The sequence below is a fragment of the Borostomias antarcticus genome, assembly GCF_949987555.1.
Source record: "Borostomias antarcticus genome assembly, chromosome: 27".
In the NCBI taxonomy this organism is placed as follows: Eukaryota; Metazoa; Chordata; class Actinopteri; order Stomiiformes; family Stomiidae; genus Borostomias; species Borostomias antarcticus.
In genome coordinates, this window is record NC_140260.1 from 3,519,504 (window position 1) to 3,542,812 (window position 23,309).

A 23,309-nucleotide genomic window follows, 5' to 3' on the forward strand; every position below is an offset into this window, starting at 1 on the left:
TGCTACGGGCGTCCCTCTCAGCCTGCTCCTCGTCTCCTGCCGGCTATGCCTGACCTGGAGGCGTTCGTCGAGGCTGAATGGGAGCGGCCGTTGGCCATCAGAGGTCCGCTTCGCCAGTTCAGCAGAGCTACGAGGGTAACCGGCTGGACTGACGTAGCAGCTATCGGCTCTCCTCCTCTGGAACCCGACATTGCAGCGGTCCTGGTGCCTGGTTCCTCCGCCTGGGGCTCGGCCAGGAAGCCTCTCATGCCGGACGTCAAGGACAAGACAACCCTGTCCTTGGCCGACAAAGGTTTTTCTCTGGCCGCGCAGGCCGTGGCTGCCTCCTCCTCCATTGCTATGCTGGCCATTTACATCGGCCAGCTAGCTACGGAGCAAACCCCCCCCTCTATGGATGAAGACAGGAGAGCGGAGATGGCCGAAGCCGCCGGAGCCGTTGCTCAGCTTGTCAGAATCTCCGCCTCCTGTCTGGGTGGAGTGATGGCCACGTCGGTGGTGCAGCAGCGCCACCTATGGCTCTCCCTGACTCGTCTGCGCGAGGAAAGCAAGAGTGTCCTCCTCAACTCACCGGTCAGTAGGGAGGGGTTGTTTGGGGCGGCTGTGTCTAACATCCTGGAGCAGTGTCGCAGCCAGGAGCAGGACCGGCTCCTCCTCGCTCGCCACCTCGCTGCTCCGGGGGAGCGCAGTGTGCCGGCACGTCCGCGTGCTCCGGCTGATGCTGCCGCGACTGGGAGCAAGCGCCGGCGGAAACACAAGACTAAACAGCCTGCCACGGGGTCCCGCCCCGCTACGGCCCATGGACCGGCTCGCCCGGGCTCCTGGACTGCGCACGCGGCTCCTCCCCCGCGACCTCCCCCTGCCTACCCCGCCCAGGGTGCCGGGACCGGTCCGGCGTCTTCAAGCGCGCCCACCGCTCCGCCTCCGGCTTGGGGTAGGAAGAGGCGCACCTATTGACGGTGCGTGGAGATGCGTGACTGTGTTGTGCCCACACCACGCTCTGTTAAGAGCGGCGGTGAGCAAGTTTCCCTGTTCAATAAAGCAAACACGATGCAACGTTATCAAGCTGGTTGTAATGTGCAGTCCGCATCTCCTCCCTTTTCAACTACTGTAATGTTCTCGGCTAGAGCCGCTGGGTCTTCTGTGAAAGAGTCAGAATTGACCACGGCAGGTCTCGCCGCAGCTGGAAGACCGGCTCGAGCCGCGGAGTCTTTTCCTGCTAAAGCAGACGTGACTCACGCGGGGCTCGCCGGCTCAGCTGATGTGATGTATTCGGCTAGAGCCACCGGGTCTTCCGTGAAAAAGTCGGAATTGACCATGGCAGGTCTCGCCGCAGCTGAAAAACCGACTCGAGCCGCGGAGTCTTTTCCTGCAAAGAGAGCAGACGTGACGCGCGCAGCTCTCGCCGGTTCAGCGAATGTAATATATTCGGCTAGAGCCGCCGGGTCCTCTGTGAGAAAGTCAGATTTGACCACGGCAGGTCTCGCCGCCCCTGTTCTAAACAGACCGTTTGGGTTTTTAACAGAGGGGATGTGTGCGCCCAGGCCAAGTGCTATGGCTGTACTGCCCTGTTCGGAGTTTTCTCGGGACCGACCGCTGGCGGGGTTTAGCGGCAAAAAAGATGCGCTAGACCCCCAGACGGCGTTCGTTCATTCGGGCCGAGCGTTCGAGCCTCTCCCTGTGTGTTCGACAGGTAGAGAGTTTTCACGCTCACCGGTCAGTGAGAATACTCCCGTGTTTACTGCCTCGGCTGGCTATTTAACGCTGCCCGCCTCTCATGTCCCGTCTAGTCGGTCTGCGAAAGACGGCACCTTGACAGATCATGCAAATGAGAAGGCGGGGCTTCCCGCATTGCAACACTCCGCCGTTTTCTCTCAATGGGATGAGCAACGGCGGCTTGTTAGCAATGCGGACGGTGTCGGCTCACTTCCTCTTTTTGTGAATGAAGTGCTTCTTGACAGGAATGCCATTCATCCTCGCGCTGTTCAGGGACATGGAACTTCCAATGGGGATTTTTCATCTCCCTTTCGAGGGTGGCCCGCCTTGGGCCAGGACAGCAGAGTTTCTCAGCTGTCCGGTGGCGGTCAGGGCCAAATTGAACTATGGCAGGTTCCTCGATCTGTTCCCGCGATCTCCGGCACAACCTCTTTCCGACCGCTTCACAGTCTGGCAGGAGAGATGTCTCCTGGACAGCTGGTTGCAGCGTGTTCTACGGGAAGGGTATCTCATTCAGTTTTGTTGCCCCCCACCGCCCTTCACGGGCGTAGTGGAGACAGTGATACCGCGTCCCGCTCAGGCTGCCGCTCTGTCAGCAGAGATTGCAGAACTGATGGCGAAGGGAGCGGTAACTGTGGTCCCGTCAGGCCAGAGGGACGAGGGATTTTATTCCCGCTACTTCCTCGTGCCAAAGAAGACGGGGGGCGTGAGGCCAATTTTGGACCTCCGCTTTTTCAACAAAACGGTGGCGAATCTGAAGTTCCATATGCTTACGGTGCGACAAATGCTGGAGGCATTCCTTCCCGGCGATTTTTGCACCAGCATAGACCTCAAGGACGCTTACTTCCACATACCGATAGCTCATCGGCATCGGAAGTTTTTGCGTTTCGCCTACCTGGGTGTGGCGTACGAATATACCAGACTCCCGTTTGGATATGCGCTCGCCCCCAGAACCTTCTCCAATTGTGTGGAGGTGGCGTTGAGGCCACTGCGCCGGCAGGGCATCAGGATCCTGGCGTACCTGGACGACCTGCTGGTACTGGCTCTGTCGCCTTTGTTGGCTCTGATGCATACCGCCACGGTGGTGCGGCATCTCACCGACCTGGGGTTTGCAATCAACTGGGAGAAGAGTGCTCTGTGGCCGGCCCGTCAGATTGTTTACCTAGGTATCAATCTGGACACGAGCGCCATGAGAGCACGGCTATCCGATTCAAGGAGGGAAACACTGGAGAAGAGTCTCAGTGTTTGCCGTCCTTCTCGAAAGATCGCGGTTCTGTCGATCATGCGCCTTCTGGGTCTCATGGCAGCCGCCCATGTGGTAGTGTCACTGGGCCTTCTTCACATGAGGTGCGTGCAGAGATGGTTCGCGCGGCTTCGTCTGGACCCTGTGAGGCACAGACGGCGCCTTGTGCGGATGCCGGGGTCGTTGTCAGCAGACCTCGACTATTGGAGGGACCGGCGCGTAATAGCGCACGGTGTTCCAATAGGCAGGGTGTCGGCTCACGTCGCTGTCTTCACAGACGCGTCTCTAAGCGGCTGGGGTGGTACATGTCTGTCCCAGGCCGTAGGTGGTTTGTGGGCCGTCGGAGAACGGCGCCACATCAACCTCCTGGAGTTGGAGACGGTGCTACTGGCATTGCGCCACTTTGTACACCTGGTACAGGGGCGCGATGTGCTGGTGAGGTCAGACAACCAGACCACAGTAGCTTACATCAACCGACAAGGGGGAGTCCGCTCGCCAGCGCTTCACCGTCTGGCGGTAACGCTGTGGCGATGGGCTCATGTCAATCTCCGGTCACTGACAGCGCGGCACATTGCCGGCCGTCTGAACGTCGGGGCGGACCTGATGTCTCGGGGCGGGCCTCACCCGGACGAGTGGAGCCTACATCCTCAGATAGTGGCTCAGCTCTGGACCCGGTTCGGCAGAGCAGGGGTGGATCTCTTTGCTTCGAGAGAGAACGCGAAGTGTCCCCTCTGGTTCTCTCTGAGACAGCAGGACCAGCCTCCGCTGGGCGTGGATGCGTTCGCGCATGCCCCCTGGCCGGGGGCGCTGCTGTATGCTTTCCCGCCGATGGGGCTGATTTTACCATTGTTGGCCAGGGTGCGGTCAGAGGGTGCATCAGTGATACTGATAGCGCCGGACCGCCACTGGGCGAGATGGTATGCAGAAGTGATGGCCATGACTACTGTAGAACCGTGGCACATCCCTCATTGGCCGAACGCTCTGTCCCAGGCGGAGGGCTCAATTTGCGCACCTCCAGTCTTGGGACGGCTGCTGGTGGCCTGGCTCTTGAACGGCGGAGATTGTCTGATAGGGGACTCTCTCCGGCCGTGATCTGTACAATTCAGAGCGCGCGCGCGGCTTCCACTGCCTTGGTTTACTCTGGCAAATGGGCTGCTTTTGCGCGTTGGTGTGAGGAAATGGACTTCGCTCCCGAGTCATGCTCGGTCGAGGCGATTTTGGAATTCCTTCAGCACCTGATGGATCATGGTGGCGGTTTGGCAGCATCCACTATCAAGGTGTATGCGTGTGCTATTTCCGCATGCCATGAGGGGTTCGCCAAAACTACGGTTTTCGGGCATCCCCTGGTTAAACGCTTCCTGGCCGGCACGCGCCGTCTTCGCCCTGTGCGTAAGGCTGCGGCGCCGCCTTGGGATTTGCTCTTGGTTCTGGATGCGCTATGTAAAGCGCCGTTCGAACCAATGGAGCGGATATCTCTCAAGTGGCTATCGATTAAGACCGCGCTGCTCCTTGCTCTGACGTCGGGCAAGCGGGTCAGTGATCTGAGGGCGTTGACAGTTTTTCTCATCCAAGTGATGGGAGCAAAGCTGTGTTGCGCACGGATCCATCTTTCGTTCCGAAGGTGGTCCGGGGCGCCTATAGGGCACGGGATTTGGAGCTGGGAGCCTTCTATCCTCCACCTCATGCGAGCGAGGAAGAGGCCCGCCTGCATTTGTTGTGTCCTGTGCGTGCGTTGACGTGTTACGTCCAGCGCACGGCTGCGGTCCGCACCACCCCCCAGTTGTTGGTTTGCCACGGCCCAGGGAAGGTGGGTTCTCCGTTGTCGAAACAGCGTCTCTCCCATTGGATCTGTGAGGGCATCGCCCAGTCTTACGTGACTGCGGGTCGTCCTCTGCCTGGTGCTGTTCGGGCACACTCCACAAGGGGTGTGGCCACGTCAGTTGCCCTGTTCAATGGTGTGTCGGTGGAGGACATCTGTGCGGCGGCGACTTGGTCGTCCCCGTCTCCTTTTGTCCGTTATTACCTTTTATCCATGTCCTCTGTCTCTGTGGCGTCATCTGTGCTAAACACAGCCGCCGGTGCGAGCCAGCGTTAGACAGGATTTTTTCATGTAGGTGTTCGGCTCGAGTCGCCGGGTCTTCTGTGAAAGAGTCAGAATTGACCACGGCAGGTCTCGCCGCTACTGGAGAACCGGTTTGAGCCGCGGGGTCTTTTCCTGCTAGGAAAGCAGACGTGACTCACTCAGGTCTCACCGGTTCAGCTAAGGTAGGAGCAGGCCCGTCTAGTGACGTTCCGCTCCTGTTTATGTGTGAGGCTGGGACGGGCTTGTTACGGAGTAACCGCTTTGGTCCAGCTCTCGCCCCACGTGCCTCTCCTTGCCCTCGGCTGTGATAGACTGAGTGTGGCGGGGTGGGGCCAGTGCTTGGGTCGGATCAACTGTTAGTATGGTCTCGCCTTGGAGCCCTGGCTTGTGTCCTGACTGGTTTTCCCTTACTGGGGCCAGCAAGAGTGTATGGTGCGGTCGTGTAGCTCCGCTTATGCCAATAGGAGCTAGCCCTGTGGGGCGGAGCTCCACGAAATAGAACGATGGTTACGTATTGTAACCCTAGTTCTATGAGTGGAGCGGAGCCCCACAGGGAACAGACTTGCTGACCCCGCAGTCTGCTCGCTGAAAATTTCGGTTAGGAGCAGATGTGCGGGCGTAGCCCGCTTATACAGTGGTGCACCGGACCTGGTTGGACACAGGTGCGTGTATGTTTTTTTCTTCAGTCAATGTAGCTAGCTGGGTTTCGCTAGCCAATAGGAGCTAGCCCTGTGGGGCTCCGCTCCACTCATAGAACTAGGGTTACAATACGTAACCATCGTTCAGAGCGTGTCTTGGGACTTCTACTCCTCAAGGGGGCGACAGAGTCCAGTATAGAGGTGCAAGTGGAACTAAACAGCGCCACGAGCTCGTCCACACTGAGCGCACCAAGGCCATCCACAGAGAGGGTAGAGCCATCGACAGCTGCCGAGAAAAGCGCTGAGATGTCCGAGTTGAGATGTCCGAGTTGAGATGTCCGAGTTTATCACTCGAAAACGGCGCACAGAAGCACGTGAGGGGGCAACAGCGCATGGGACAACAGCAGTGAATAGAACAGGCATGTGATCAGAAATACAGGCGTTATCACAAATTTCATTTACACAGACAGTAAGGCCATGCGATAACACCAGGTCCAGCGTGTGGCCTTTATTATGCGTCGGTCCCGAGACCCACTGAGTGAGGCTGAAGGAATCAGTCAGAGCCAGGAAGTCTTTGGCCAGAGGACTGGATTCACAGCAGACATGGATGTTCATATCACCCGAAATCATAACATGATCATAATCCACCATGGTTCCAGACAGAAAACTCTCAAACTCCTGGATAAAATCCTTGTTGTATTTAGGTGGGCGATATACAATCGCACACAGCAGAGGGGGAGACACGTTTAGTTCAAAGAGTTGCAGCTCAAAGCTCGAGTAAATGACAGATGGAATCTGCCGACAATGAAAGCTGGACTTGAAAACACACGCAAGCCCACCACCTTTCCCCGTGGTCCGAGGGGTGCTGAGATACGTACAGTCGGGAGGGAGGAGTTCGGAGAATGGTATAGACTCACCAACGTGTAACCAAGTCTCGGTCAGGAACATAAAATCAAGCCCACGGGAAGTGAAAAAGTCATTTAGTTGGAACGTCTTATTCGCCAATGACCTGGCATTAATCAAAGCCATGGACAAGATCAAGTTGGGAGTCAGACTGGTCGCAGCCAATCTTACTGGGCGCAGGTTATTGGGGACAACCCCATCAGCACGGGCTCTCCCTTGCCCGGACAGCGGTCCTGTTGTTCGGCTACACCAGCCAGAGGCAGCCGGCCCAGCGCGGGGAGTGGGCGCTGTCATCAGCGGGCCAGGCCGCACCGTCAGTCCGAGGGCATTCAGGCTGTGCACGTCAATCCGCACCCATGGCCTCTTGATCTGCAGCGATCGCCTGACAGTAGAGGAATAACAATATCCCCCACGCATGAGTCGCGGATTATCCAGACAAGACGACGATAGGAGAGCCTTGACTTTCACCAGAACACCACTCCGCTTTCCCCGTCTCCTCCGGCGTTTGATCCGGGGAGAGGCACCAGGTGACCGGCGCAGGTAAGCAGGAATATCTGCTAACAGGGGGGGGGCATTCTGATCTCGCATGTCAGCTCTAAAAAACATTTGCATCGAATCAGAAACTCGGATGCTTTGTAAAGTTTGACGATCGTAGGCAAATAGAGCCGAAACATCCCGACAGCAAACATTTAAAAACAGAGCAATGACAAACACCAAACTGAGTAGACGCGGCCGACGGCATGCCAAACATACTGGCGCCATCTTGGTACGTCACACACACAGATTACAATTAGAGCTTGGATTCTAGATTACTTTAAAAGCAGAGAATGCGCACCAGACATGGAAGACAAACAGGGATGGAAATGTATTTGTTGATGACTGTTGGCGTTGGTTGAATCCTCCCCCCAGCTCATCAAGTGTATTTGAATATAAACAGCATTGGGAAGGGGGAAGGGCAGTCCAGTTCCTCCTGTGGCTGTTTAGCTCGCTAGCTACGGTCAAGCTGTAGGATAAATGCATTTCTTCTGAGCCAGTCCAGCTAAGCTCTGAGCAACTCTGACATGATCAAATTCATCACATTGCTGGATTAAACAGCTCCAGTAGAGATATTCTACTATAACCAGAGGGCATTACAATATTATTCAAAGCTAGATCTATTGACAGCATGACCTGTTAGTCTCTGGCTACCCCTCGTCCGCTGTGTGCTCACGGAGTCTTGGTGCAAGACCCTCTCTCTCCAAACTCATCGATTATGTTGAGTCGCTGCGCTCCCCATGCAGTCTGCCACATAATTAGGGGTAGGATCAGTAGGCTACATGTAGGCTACATCCTCTCCCCCTGTCTGTAAAGCATATTGTGTTGTCTTTGTATATGAAATGAGCTATAACGATTTAATTGATCTGACTAATAATCAGTTATTGCAGTGGTATTGAAGTAGGCAGAAACTTCACCTTTGTGTTGTTTTCCATATACTCAGTTTAGGCCACAATGAACTCTGATAACCTTTTGCCTAGGCCATACACAGTCTGAGGGCAGAGAAGGTCAAGGAAGGTCCTCTGCTGACCAGCTCTTCTGTAAGAGTAAACAGCAGCTGCTAGAACTGGGTAATCAGACATCGGAGACATCTAGAATGTCCGGTCCCCTAGCAACGGTCTAATCTTGACCTGGCTGATCGACAAAAGACTAGATCACTGTACCATTGCAGCCTATCCCCATAATCTGAGATGTCACATGACGCCCCCCCTGGTAGAGTGTATTTAAGAACCGCCGGGCTGCTTAGCCGAGGGCAGCTTAGCTTCTTAGCCTCCTAGCCTTGTAACCTGTTAACATGCTAGCTTGCTAGCCCCTTAAGCCGCTCAACAGCTGTACCATAATACTGCATTCTTAATGCTACATTCTTCTCTAATTTCCTGGCTTCTACTTCCACTTCTCCTTCGACAACAACTCGATATTGTAACAATTGGCATAACAATGTTATAATTGTACTCAGCCTAGTTATTGTATCTGGGCTATTGTTTTGTAACTATATGCTTATTGATTAATAAACCCACGTGATTCATGGCTTCAGGTAATCCAACTGTCTGTTGAGATCTGTATACATAGGATATACATCAGTATTCTGCTCGACTCCTTTAAATGACCACAACGGACAGATGTTGAACCCAGAACAGTAACGTTATTAGCAAACATTTTCATCAGCAATCAGTACATTAACAAAGTGGGTTTGCATTGGATAAACACATTGTCAGACGAATAAAGTCTAGAAAAGGGTAACTTCACTCCTGAGTCTTCTGTGATAGTAGCTTTGCTTTCTGTATAATTAACTGCTAACTGTGACAAAGATGACATTTATTCTACAAACAAACACTGCTACACTAGTGGTGAAAAGGAGGCACGTCAGCTATATTGTCTTCCTCTCTCAGACTGAATTATAAACAGACTGACTCATTCTGGAGCTAGGAGAGAGAGGAGAGATAGAGAGAGGAGGAGCAGAGAGAAGAGAGAGAGAGAGGAGGAGCAGAGAAGAGGAGAGAGAGAGGAGGAATAGAGAGAAGAGAGACAGAGAGAGGAGGAGCAGAGAGAAGAGAGAGAGAGGAGGAGCAGAGAGAAGAGAGAGAGAGGAGGAGCAGAGAGAAGAGAGACAGAGAGAGGAGGAGCAGAGAGAAGAGAGAGAGAGAGGAGGAGCAGAGAAGAGGAGAGAGAGAGGAGGAATAGAGAAGAGGAGAAAGAGAGGAGGGACAGAGAGAAGAGGAGAGAGAGAAGAGGAGAGATAAGAGGAGGAACAGAGAGGAGAGGAGAGAGAGAGGAGGAACAGAGAGGAGAGGAGAGAGAGAGGAGGAACAGATAGAAGAGGAGAGAGATAGAGGAGGAGAGAGAGAGAGGAGGAGAGAGAGAGGAGGAACAGAGAGAAGAGGAGAAAGAGGAGGAACAGAGAGAAGAGGAGAGAGAGGAGGAACAGAGACTTTGACTTTTGATGCTCTTTAATGAGACATCCTTACAAAACACTAAACATCCCCCCCACACACACACACAGTAGCACAGAACAGCATCAGCTCACATCAAACATCAAGCCCATCTGCCCCCACCGTACAAATTGCCACCCCCAGACACCACACCCTCTCAAACTCAGCCACATTGTTATTGATCACAAAATAGGTGTATTCTACCCTAAGAAGCAGAGACCCTCCCCCTAACCACCTGGACTGGGTCCGTGGCCCCGCCCCTCTCCCCTTATTCCTCCCTGTAATCCAAATGGACAACTTAGCTCACCCAAACACAACATTGAGCAAAACACACTTTGCCCTCCTCCTGCACGTGTACTGTGGGCCCAAAACAAACAGTTCCTTAGAAAACACAAACCCCAACCTCACACATGAGGGCTGTAACAGCACAAACAGAGGAACAAGACGTGCACAAACAGAAAACACATGAACCACCGTCTCCACCTCACCACAGTATGGGCCCCCCTCCCCCACCCCGGGGTCAAGCCCGGCCAGAAAGCGCTCGGTCATCAGGGCAGGACTCTCCACTGCAAGTCCCCTGTCCTTTTAGGGATGGGGGGCTTATACAGCACCCGCCACCTGAACCTCACACTGCTCCCCCCACCTAGAACCCCCTGCCACTGGTGGAACCCAACCCCCTGCAAGGCCCTGACGTTCCTCGCCTTCACACATGCCTCATACAGAGCCCTCCCCCTCACCTGTCTGAGGTCACCAGGGTCATACAGAGCCCTCCCCCTCACCTGTCTGAGGTCACCAGGGTCATACAGAGCCCTCCCCCTCACCTGTCTGAGGTCACCAGGGTCATACAGAGCCCTCCCCCTCACCTGTCTGAGGTCACCAGGGTCATACAGAGCCCTCCCCCTCACCTGTCTGAGGTCACCAGGGTCATACAGAGCCCTCCCCCTCACCTGTCTGAGGTCACCAGGGTCATACAGAGCCCTCCCCCTCACCTGTCTGAGGTCACCAGGGTCATACAGAGCCCTCCCCCTCACCTGTCTGAGGTCACCAGGGTCATACAGAGCCCTCCCCCTCACCTGTCTGAGGTCACCAGGGTCATACAGAGCCCTCCCCCTCACCTGTCTGAGGTCACCAGGGTCATACAGAGACCTCCCCCTCACCTGTCTGAGGTCACCAGGGTCATACAGAGACCTCCCCCTCACCTGTCTGAGTTGACACACACACATTTAAATACACTGGCACTAAACACCAAACACCAGGTTAGAAATCTAGGTGTCATAGTCGACTCTGATCTGAACTTTGAATCTCATGTCAATAACATAACTAGTGTATCTTTCTATCATTTAAGAAACATGGCAAAAGTGCAATCCTTCCTTTCAAAGGCCGACACAAAGACTTATGCATGCATTTATAACCAGCAGACTGGACTATTGCAATGCCCTCTTTTGTGGCCTACCAAAGAAAACCATCAATCGTCTGCAAATTATACAAAACGCCGCGGCACGAGTCCTTACAAAATCCAGACGGAGGGCTCACATCACACCCGTCCTGAAGGCTCTGCATTGGCTACCCGTCAGCTTCAGAATAGACTTCAAGATTCTTCTACTGGTTTATAAATCACTCCACAACCGTGCTCCAAAATATATGTCTGACATGCTTGTTAGATAAACACCAGCAAGATCCCTGCTGTATGGGTTATGTTCATGTTGTTATATTGAATGTGAGCTTCTATGCTGCTGTATGGGTTATGTTCATGTTGTTATATTGAATGTGAGCTTCTATGCTGCTGTATGGGTTATGTTCATGTTGTTATATTGAATGTGAGCTTCTATGCTGCTGTATGGGTTATGTTCATGTTGTTATATTGAATGTGAGCTTCTATGCTGCTGTATGGGTTATGTTCATCAGAATGTATTCATTCTCATCATGATCTGTGTTTCAGGTGACCATCTCATGTGACACACAGGAGTCGATACGTTCAGTTACAACCACTGCTACTTCAGCAGGTTGACATTGTGGAGGTGGAGGACGTGAGCCTGTCTTCTGTGGTGTTCTGAGAGGTCCAACACCTGGGTGTCCCAAGTCAGTGATAGCTTCAGATTAGTCAAAGCATACTAGAGAGAGGTTATGTCCTCTGTTTGAACCGTGCTGATGTTGTTGATTTAGTTCACACTAAAGAGTACATTTTGATGCCACTTAAAGGAGAATACTCGTTTTTGACAACCTGGACCTTATTTACGGCATATTATAAGACGTTTGACTCACCGAGATAACTTTGGTGTAACTCGGAGGCATGTAGAATAAATTTAAAATCCAGCGTGAGCCAAGTATATTCATGTAATGGGGGCGACGGGGCACTGAGAATGCAGCTTCTAAAAAATCTATTTTCTGCCGCGAAACAGTTGTTTTCATCAATCTGTCTTTATGAATCGCTAGTTGTGCTTACATAGAGCGAGGGCTTGTTGTGGTATTTCACATGCCTCTGTAATATGATCTTTAGAAACGTCTTTAGAAACAAAATAGCTTCCTCACTTGCTCCAGCACGCATGCGCACTGGCTGGAGCAACACTTGCGCGCTGTGCGCATGCGTGCTGGAGCAAGTGAGGAAGCTATTTCGTTTCTAAAGACGTTTCTAAAGATCATATTACAGAGGCATGTGAAAAACCACAACAGGCCTACGCTCTATGTAAGCACAACTAGCTATTCATAAAGACAGATTGATGAAAACAACTGATTTTTTAGAAGCTGCATTCTCAGTGCCCCGTCCGCCGCCATTACATGGATATACTTGGCTCGCGCTGGATTTTAAATTTCTTCTACAGGAATAGAGGCGAACCCAAATGGGCTCCCTAAATATATGCGCCCCCCCAAAAAACCAAAATGAACAGGTGTCACTGCCTCTAAACTTCAGCCCCTGACGCTTTTCCCTCAACCCCTAATGATTTGGGATCCTAGCAGCGCCCCTGTTTTGTACCTAATCCACATTTGTATTTAGTCTTGATTGTGTCTTTGTTCCTTCAATAAAGGACCCACCCACCACCTACAGTCTGTATATGTCTGTATGTAAGCTTTGAGATGATAGTCCCTATTTTGTCAACTCTACTGTATGTACTGTAGTCCAAAGATAATTTCTCAACTTGAATGTTGATGCTCAAAACATCCCTCTTCAAGGACAGAGATGTACAATTACTTAGACATTTAAATCCAATCATTTAACATGTGAATATGCTCAGGGATACAGACCTCAGTTTCTCCAGTTTGCAGTGTGGACTCCCCAGTCCAGCAGAGAGCAGCTTCACTCCTGAATCCTGCAGGTCATTGTTACTCAGGTCTAACTCTCTCAGGTGGGAGGGGTTTGAGCTGAGAGATGAGGCCAGCAGAGAACAGCATGTCTCTGTTAATCTGCATCCACTCAGGCTGAGGAGACAAGGACAAGTATTAGCAAACATTTTCACCAGTAATCAGTGCTTTGAGAAAGCGTGTTTTCATTGGCAAAACACATTTTCAGACTAATAAAGTACAGAAACGGGTAACTTCACTCTTCACTTCAGTCTTCTGTGATAGTAGCTTTGCTTTCTGTATAATTTAACTGTGACAAAGATGACATTTATTCTACAAACAAACACTGCTACACTAGTGGTGAAAAGGAGGCATGACAGCTATATTGTCTTCCTCTCTCAGACTGAATTATAAACAGACTGACTCATTCTGGAGCTAGGAGAGAGAGTGCTGCTGCATCTAATATGTTTTAGTCATGAGCAGGTTTTTCATTCCTCTAATGCAGGCATTCCCAAACTGTGAGGCGGGCCTCCCCCAGGGGGCCCCAAAGAAAGTCAGGGGAGGCGCGGAGGGATGGTTAGAAAAAAAAGAAGGAAAAACATGTTATTTATTTTTTAAATGTCTATGGTTTTTATGAATGAAACGTGATTTTAAAGGTCAGAAGATTGAAATAAATAATGGGAGAGATACTATAATATTATACTAAATGTGTGGATAGTGCAGAGAGAGCCTACCCCCGCAGGCATGAATATATTGTGCGAAAACGTCATAACGTTAACTAGCAACAGGTGCCACCGAGCTAACTTAGCTGTGTAACGTTATGGGCTAGCTGACGCTGCCTTGCAAGATGGACACATTTGGGGGGTTGGGGGGGCGTGGGTGTGTCACTGTTTTCAGAGGGGAGGCCCACATTGATGGGAGTTTGGGAACCCATGCTCTAATGAATACTCAGCATCCAATCAGCGTCCTGATTGGCTGGACACTATGGACCTGTGTCAGCTTGGAGGGTGCTAAGGCTCTTTGGACAGGACATGTACATTTACCAACATGCTATAGCCTACTTAAGCAATTGACCACGAGAGGCAGTGGGTTACAGGGGATTTGACCACAGCTACGGGGCGTTGTTAGAAGTATAGCTGTGGTAAAATCCCCTGTAACCCACTGCCTCTCGTGGTCAATTGCTTTTCTACAACGGTTACTACATATATATATTCACAAAAAACACTCAGAAGTAACATTCAATCATTTATTTACTGATCATTCTTATCATTTTAGGATTACAAAATCTTCGGCGATAGGCTATAGTTCTGAATTAAATGGCTATCTCGCCTATTTGGGTTGGCCTTGTTCACATAAGCCATAAGGCATAATTCGGGTGGTTCACCTTTATTTGAATATTTCCAGCCATGGTGCAGTTATTAAAACAGTTCTCCAGAGCACTCATTTTTGCTGGTAGGGGTTTGGAAGTGTTGGAGTCGGACTGATGAGTGCGTTTTTGTAATAGGATACGAAAAAGGTGAGGTTGCTGCGAGTGGTCGCTACGCAAAGCATAGCCTACCGCTTGATTTTATCAATGGCCTCGTCAATGAGATTAACTAATTGTTATGCGGTCGCAGCCGTGGGTTACAGAGTATTTTACCACGGCTGCTAGCCAATCAGAATCAAGTATCCAAACTCTCTGTTGTAGAATTACTACTTGATACTTCATCATGTACACCTAGGCATGTTTTACACATTGTTTATTTGCACTCTTGTGTATTGGGATTTTGCGTATATTTTGTACCCAATGTACATTTGTATTTAATCTTGATTGTGTCTTTGTTCCTTCAATAAAGGACCCACCCACCACCTACAGTCTGTATATGTCTGTATGTATGCTTTGACATGAAAGTCCCTATTTTGTCAACTCTACTGTATGTACTGTAGTCCAAAGATAATTTCTCAACTTGAATGTTGATGCTCAAAACATCCCTCTTCAAGGACTGAGATGTACAATTACTTAGACATTTAAATCCCATCATTTAACATGTGAATATGCTCAGGGATACAGACCTCAGTTTCTCCAGTTTGCAGTGTGGACTCCCCAGTCCAGCAGAGAGCAGCTTCACTCCTGAATCCTGCAGGTCATTGTTACTCAGGTCTAACTCTCTCAGGTGGGAGGAGTTTGAGCTGAGAGCTGAGGCCAGCACTTCACATGAGGCTTCGTTGAGGTCACATCCAGAGAGTCTGAAATTACAAAGTAAACATGTATGACTTTTTGTTCCTTAATGACATGCTAATCTTAATGATATGATTTGTATAATATACACATTAATATACACATGTCATATGTAGCCTAAGGCTTAATAAAGGGTACCCAGCTTTCAATAACTCGTAGGCTACCTCATGTCTGGCCAGTGACCTACAACATTCCTAGCCTTCAAACCAATAAGCCAACCTCAAGAGGAGAAGCTTCTCAAACATTTAATTTGATAGCTTACAGTATACAGCATGTTATATTTTGATATGGGGGAAATGAACACATACAGCTCAAATTACAGGTTTAAATCTCAATGTTGATGTACAGGCCTAGAAGATGATAGAACAGTCAGCTCTCAGCCCGCTGCATGCTGTAGGCTACATGGACCAATACAGAATATAGTCACTACTGATCACTTTTCAATCATGTGTAGGAGCCTACATGAAATGAATAGTGAAATGAAAGTCCTATGTTGCAAAAAAGGCATTTTTAACTTGTGGCCATCCACAATGATATGAATCGATAACTGACGCAGCTTCTAGGTGATGTGTCCGTTGGTAGCATACGATTTAGAGAAATCAGCAGTAGGCTAGTTTGGGCTAGTTTGCTGCACCACGACAGAGGTGACTGCATTTGCACCTTTTCCAGAATAATAACGAGGAATGAGGGTAGGAAAAATACCTGTTTCCATGGCATTTGTGCTTTCAGAATAACTGATTCAGGTTCACACCTTATGGGCCTCTATACATAGATTACACTTGACCAGTATTGAGTCCTTGATCTTGAGGAGGGAGAAATAGTGTTGGTGTTTCCATGGCAGAGAGCTCCCGTTGTCAGAGCCATAGACAGAGCTGCCAGCCGTGTAGGTGAGGGATTGTTGATGCATTGCGCACGGGTACTTTCTAACGTGTTACTCCTCACTGGATGTATGTATGGTGCAATGTGAGGAGGTGGAAACATGCCAAGCGCTGAGGTAGCAGTTTTTAAAAGTTATAGTGGGGTCAGCTCCAGCTGGTTCTGACCAGTTAAAGACCGACAATCTTTTTTAGAAGATCAGAGAATAGATGGGAGTAAGAATGCCTCACTGACTAAAACTCATTACACATAACATATAGGGGAGACACACAGAGCTCAGTAAAGAGCATTCGTGCAGAGCGAGGTGCACGCGTGATCACACACAACAACAGAGCTGCAGAGCACGGGAGAACACGAGAGCACTGAGAAACTACCACACAGCTCTCCCAGAGCACGGGAGAACACGAGAGCACTGAGAAACTACCACACAGCTCTCCCAGAGCACGGGAGAACACGAGAGCACTGAGAAACTACCACACAGCTCTCCCAGAGCACGGGAGAACACGAGAGCACTGAGAAACTACCACACAGCTCTCCCAGAGCACGGGAGAACACGAGAGCACTGAGAAACTACCACACAGCTCTCCCAGAGCACGGGAGAACACGAGAGCACTGAGAAACTACCACACAGCTCTCCCAGAGCACGGGAGAACACGAGAGCACTGAGAAACTACCACACAGCTCTCCCAGAGCACGGGAGAACACGAGAGCACTGAGAAACTACCACACAGCTCTCCCAGAGCACGGGAGAACACGAGAGCACTGAGAAACTACCACACAGCTCTCCCAGAGCACGGGAGAACACGAGAGCACTGAGAAACTACCACACAGCTCTCCCAGAGCACGGGAGAACACGAGAGCACTGAGAAACTACCACACAGCTCTCCCAGAGCACGGGAGAACACGAGAGCACTGAGAAACTACCACACAGCTCTCCCAGAGCACGGGAGAACACGAGAGCACTGAGAAACTACCACACAGCTCTCCCAGAGCACGGGAGAACACGAGAGCACTGAGAAACTACCACACAGCTCTCCCAGAGCACGGGAGAACACGAGAGCACTGAGAAACTACCACACAGCTCTCCCAGAGCACGGGAGAACACGAGAGCACTGAGAAACTACCACACAGCTCTCCCAGAGCACGGGAGAACACGAGAGCACTGAGAAACTACCACACAGCTCTCCCAGAGCACGGGAGAACACGAGAGCACTGAGAAACTACCACACAGCTCTCCCAGATGCTGACACGGTGAAGTCCACATAGTGTCAGCTAACAAGATAAGCGCTGCTTTAGACAGGGAGTAAACATTCAAGCTGTGTAGGCAACTCAACCAAAAAACCTTGGATGATAACAGAACTGAAATGAGCATTGTGTGGGGCTCATCAGTAGCTGGGATATATTTTGAGTCTGATACTTCTATATATGTGTTCTTTCCTCCCTCCTCTGACTAAAGGTAAATAACTGTGGGCCTGACAGAGCGGAGCGAGGCATTCAGAGAACATAAAAGGACGAAGGGCCTCAGTCTGTTGGCAGCGGGCTAGACGTGTTTCCAGCTCTCCTGGTGGACGGCATTAATGACACACTGACCGATAGCATTCCTATATGATAGCATTCCTATATGACAGCATTCCTATCTGACAGCATTCCTATCTGATAGCATTCCTATATGACAGCATTCCTATCTGATAGCATTCCTATCTGACAGCATTCCTATCTGATAGCATTCCTATATGACATCATTCCTATATGATAGCATTCCTATATGACATCATTCCTATATGACAGCATTCCTATATGATAGCATTCCTATATGACAGCATTCCTATATGATAGCATTCCTATATGACAGCATTCCTATATGACATCATTCCTATATGACAGCATTCCTATATGATAGCATTCCTTTATGACAGCATTCCTATATGATAGCATTCCTATATGACAGCATTCCTATATGACATCATTCCTATATGACAGCATTCCTATATGATAGCATTCCTTTATGACAGCATTCCTATATGACAGCATTCCTATATGATAGCATTCCTATATGACAGCATTCCTATATGATAGCATTCCTATATGACAGCATTCCTATATGACATCATTCCTATATGACAGCATTCCTATATGATAGCATTCCTTTATGACAGCATTCCTATATGACAGCATTCCTATATGATAGCATTCCTATATGATAGCATTCCTATATGATAGCATTCCTATATGATAGCATTCCTATATGACAGCATTCCTATATGACAGCATTCCTATATGATAGCATTCCTATATGATAGCATTCCTATATGATAGCATTCCTATCTGATAGCATTCCTATATGATAGCATTCCTATATGATAGCATTCCTATATGATAGCATTCCTATATGACATCATTCCTATATGACATCATTCCTATATGACATCATTCCTATATGACATCATTCCTATATGATAGCATTTCTATATGACATCATTCCTATATGACATCATTCCTATATGACATCATTCCTATATGACAGCATTCCTATCTGATAGCATTCCTATATGACAGCATTCCTATATGATAGCATTCCTATATGATAGCATTCCTATATGATAGTATTCATTTATGACATCATTCCTATATGATAGTATTCATTTATGACATCATTCCTTTATGAGTATTCATTTATGACATCATTCCTTTATGATAGTATTCATTTATGACATCATTCCTTTATGACAGCATTCCTATATGATAGCATTCCTATATGATAGCAAGAGTTAAGGAGTGAAGCAGACATAAATATTTCTAGCTGACGGCGAGAAAAGTATTCTGCCTAAAATATCATGCTGTAGAGAATAGGCAAGTACTCTTCATATGTATAGTAAATTGTGTTTGTAACTTAATTGTGGCTCATTCAGTCATAAATTCAGAATTGTAGTAAATATTGTAGATGGATGAGGAACAAAGTAGTGAAGACGAGATCATTTCAATGGGGTTTTAGTAACACAGGGAACTGTTTTAGTAAGGGGTAAGGGGTTTTAGTAACACAGGGAACTGTTTTAGTAAGGAGTAAGGGGTTTTAGTAACACAGGGAACTGTTTTAGTAAGGGGTAAGAGGTTTTAGTAACACAGGGAACTGTTTTAGTAATGGGTAAGAGGTTTTAGTAACACAGGGAACTGTTTTAGTAAGGGGTAAGAGGTTTTAGTAACACAGGGAACTGTTTTAGTAATGAGTAAGAGGTTTTAGTAACACAGGGAACTGTTTTAGTAAGGGGTAAGGGGTTTAAGTAACACAGGGAACTGTTTTAGTAAGGGGTAAGGGGTTTTAGTAACACAGGGAACTGTTTTAGTAAGGGGTAAGGTGTTTTAGTAACACAGGGAACTGTTTTAGTAAGGGGTAAGGGGTTTTAGTAACACAGGGAACTGTTTTAGTAAGGGGTAAGGGGTTTAGTAACACAGGGAACTGTTTTAGTAAGGGGTAAGGGGTTTTAGTAACTCAGGGAACTGTTTTAGTAAGGGTTAAGGGGGTTTAGTAACACAGGGAACTGTTTTAGTAAGGGGTAAGAGGTTTTAGTAACACAGGGAACTGTTTTAGTAAGCGGTAAGAGGTTTTAGTAACACAGGGAATTGTTTTAGTAAGGGGTAAGGGGTTTTAGTAACACAGGGAACTGTTTTAGTAAGGGGTAAGAGGTTTTAGTAACACAGGGAACTGTTTTAGTAAGGGGTAAGGGGTTTTAGTAACACAGGGAACTGTTTTAGTAAGGGGTAAGGGGTTTTAGTAACAGGGAATAGTAACACATTTCTGGTTTGAGTGAACGTACAGAGACAAGGAGGGCAGCTTTGAATTGTCCATTAGGCAGCTTTGTCCATTAGGACAATTCAAAGGACAGATCAGGGACCAATTCAAAGGACAGATCTTTTCTGATCATTTCTTTCATTAAGTGTTTAGCACCTTACTCAGCACTGTGCATTCTGTATATTGTATTTTATATTCATTTGTATCTGATGTTTTGTATTTTTGTATCTATAATTGTATTTTTGTGTTTATAGTTTTATATCATGTTTTGTTTGTTTGGAGGGCTCCCTTCCAGAAGATACCTCTGGGTCAATGGGACAGACAAGGTTAAATAGATTGATCAAATGGTATAGAAAGATGAATACTTACATAGCCTTTCTGCAGACCTGCACAGCTGGGACCAGTCTCCTCCGCCCCTCCTGTGATGTGTTGTATTTGTTCAGGTCAAGCTCATCCAGAACCTCCTCTGACATCTGCAGCATGTAGGCCAGCGCTGAGCACTGTATTGGAGTCAGTTCGGTTGATGTCTTCTTCTGCATGTAAGCTTGGATGTCCTGCTGAACTGAATGGTCATTCATCTCCATCAAGCAGTGGAGGAGATTGATGCACCTGTCTGGGGAGATGTTCTTCTCCTCATCCCCCCTGTTCTTGAGGAATCTGCTTGTTTCCTGGATGCTCTCTGGACTCCTCTCAATCTGAGGCAGCAGGCCTCGTAAGAGTCTCTGATTGGACTCCAGAGAGAGGCCGTGGAGGAAGCGGACAAAAAGGTCCAGGTGTCCATTCTCACTCTGCAAAGCTTTGCGTACCGCCCCCTCCAGCATCTCATTCAGAGACAGCTCCTCGCGCACAGCAGCAAGGAAGGGCTCCATTTTCTTGGTTGCTTGGTTGTAACATGTTACAAAATGGTACATGTAGACAGCTGAGAAAAACTCCTGAATGCTCAGATGCACAAAGCAGTAGACTGCCCTCTGAAAAAGCACTGACTCTTCTTTGAAGATTGCTGTGCAAACTCCTGAGAACACTGCTGCCTCTTGGACATCGAGGCCACACTCTTTCAGGTCTTCTTCATAGAACATGAGGTTGCCCTTCTCCAGATGGTCAAACGCCAGCTTTGCCAGCTTCAGGAGAACTTCCCTGTCGGCCCTCAAGAGCTCCTCCTGGTCGGTCTTGATTTCCCCTTGATACTTCTGGTTCTTCAGCTTCGTCTGAATGAGCAGGAAGTGTGTGTACATCTCAGTCAAGGTCTTGGGCATCTCTCCTTGCTTCTCTGTACTCAGCATGTGCTCAAGGACTGTGGAAGAAATCCAAGAGAAGACTGGTATGTGACACATGATGTAGAGGCTCCTTGATGTCTTGATGTGTGAGATGATTCTTCTGGCCAGGTTCTCATCACTGATTCTCTTCATGAAGTACTCTTCCTTCTGTGCGTCATTGAACCCTCGTACCTCTGTCACCCGGTCAACACACTCAGAAGGGATCTGATTGGCTGCTGCAGGTCGGGAGGTTATCCAGAGGAGAGCAGAGGGGAGCAGATTCCCCTGGATGAGGTTGGTCAGCAGCACATCCAATGAGGTTGACTCTGTGACATGACAGCAGGTCTGGTTCTTTCTGAAGTCTAGGGGCAGTCGGCTCTCATCCAGACCATCAAAGATGAACGTGGCTTTAGAGACAGCAAGTTGCTCTGCATCTTCCATGTGTAGTTCTGGGTGGAAAACATTCAGCAGTTGGAGTAAACTGTACCGGACATGTCTAATCAAATTCAGCTCCCGGAAAGGAAGCACAAACATGACTTCCACATCTTGATTTGCCTTTCCTTCAGCCCAGTCTAAGATTGACTTCTGCACACAGACGGTTTTTCCAATACCAGGGACGCCCACAGTCAGCACAGTTCTGATGGGTCTCTCTTGACCAGGCAGGAGTGTGATGGGTCTCTCTTGACCAGACAGGGGTGTGATGGGTCTCTCTTGACCAGACAGGGGTGTGATGGGTCTCTCTTGACCAGGCAGGGGTTTGAAGATGTCATTGTAGTTGATGGGTGTTTCATATGTGGTTTGTTTCCTGGATGCTCTCTCAAGTTGCCAAACCTCATGTTCATTATTAACCCCTTGACTCTGTCCCTCTGTGATGTAGAGCTCAGTGTAGATGCTGTTGAGGAGGGTTGCATTCCCTGTTTTTATGATTCCCTCAATCACATGTTCAAACCTCCTCTTCAAAGTGGCTTTATGATCCTCTACGGCTCTTTGGAGACCTCTAACAACTAAGGAGAGACAGGAAGTACAAGAAATTAGATTGACAGGAATACAAACATTCATAGCAAATATGACTACAAATATGACTACAGGCTTTGCGTTCCCCAGGGCTGAATGATGCTATAGACATGATTTATTTTCTATAGATCTTCTACCTTCAGGAATTTGGTAGTCCTCTCTCCTGCTTACAAGGGTTATTGATTATGATTATTATATATGTATTTTCTTATTTTCTCTCATTATGTGACTGTAACCTAGGACAAGTGATGTTGATTTTGTGTATTTTCCTGTTGTCCTTTTCTTTAGTCTAGGTATTGAGTCTTGAGTGTGTTGAACAAATGTCAGTAATGTAAATGTGACAAGGATGTCCTCCTGTGGGCAGCATGATTTATCCAGTTCCCAGCTACACAGCTGTCTAGAATTGTGATCACTGGCCGCACCCATGGGTGCAGCCTGCTTAGCCTATTAAGGCCTTCTACTGACTTTTGCTCTAGTTTGTAACTCGCCCTGATGAAGGCCGCATGGCCAAAACATGTTGGCTGTTTTATTTTATTCTGTTCTAAGATGAACTAGCCGATAATTAAAGCTTTTTAATCAAGAAGAATGCCTTGGACCTTTTTGATGAATGCATGGCAAAGCTCTACAGATGGTGAGAGGATCTAAATCATGTTAGAGAGCAGATTACCAAGTGAATCTCTTACTTGTTTCATCACTTCTCTGAACGTACTGCTCTCTGGGTGGCTGCAGTACAGGTGGTGTTCTGGGTCTCTCTCTACACTGGGGGCAGGCGTGGTCTGCTGATGGACCAGGTGGTGTTCTGGGTCTCTCTCTACACTGGGGGCAGGCGTGGTCTGCTGATGGACCAGGTGGTGTTCTGGGTCTCTCTCTACACTGGGGGCAGGCGTGGTCTGCTGATGGACCAGGCTGCTGCCAGTAGGAAGTGATGCAGGCTCTGCAGAACCTGTGTCCACAGGAGGTGAGGACTGGGTCCCTCAGCATCTGCTCACACACAGCACACCTGGACTGATCCTCAGTCAGGGCTGCCCTGCTCCCCTCACTGCAGGGACAGAGGAACCATGTGTGTTAAGAGATGTTTCATACAGTAGGAACACCAGGGTAAGAGGGTGTTGGCGGGTTTTTGGGATGTAAAAAAGATTTAAGACTGTCTCTATCAAGGACAAACTAGTGGTGTGTGTGTGTGTGTGTGTGTGTGTGTGTGTGTGTGTGTGTGTGTGTGTGTGTGTGTGTGTGTGTGTGTGTGTGTGTGAGAGAGAGTGAGAGAGAGAGAGAGTGAGAGAGAGAGAGAGAGTGAGAGAGAGTGTGTGAGTGCTGCTAGAGTTAGGGCTAGGATTTATGAGAC

The 23,309-nt window shown here is 48.8% G+C and overlaps 1 protein-coding gene across 2 annotated transcripts in view; it reads right to left on the reverse strand.

Annotated features, from left to right (window-relative positions):
- Window positions 1-22,998, reverse strand: part of LOC311326393 (NACHT, LRR and PYD domains-containing protein 3-like) — a 138,723-nt gene extending 115,725 nt beyond the window's left edge. For both annotated transcript variants that reach the window (XM_084459284.1, XM_084459285.1), the window contains exons 1-4: window positions 22,651-22,998; window positions 20,070-21,957; window positions 14,872-15,045; window positions 12,784-12,957 (exon numbers count right to left, since the gene is read on the reverse strand). In XM_084459284.1, coding sequence (XP_084315410.1) covers window positions 12,784-12,957; window positions 14,872-15,045; window positions 20,070-21,957; window positions 22,651-22,948 — 2,534 coding nt within the window. In that variant the 5' untranslated portion in view covers window positions 22,949-22,998. The remainder of the gene's footprint in view (window positions 1-12,783; window positions 12,958-14,871; window positions 15,046-20,069; window positions 21,958-22,650) is intronic.
- Between the last annotated feature and the right edge of the window lie 311 nt (window positions 22,999-23,309).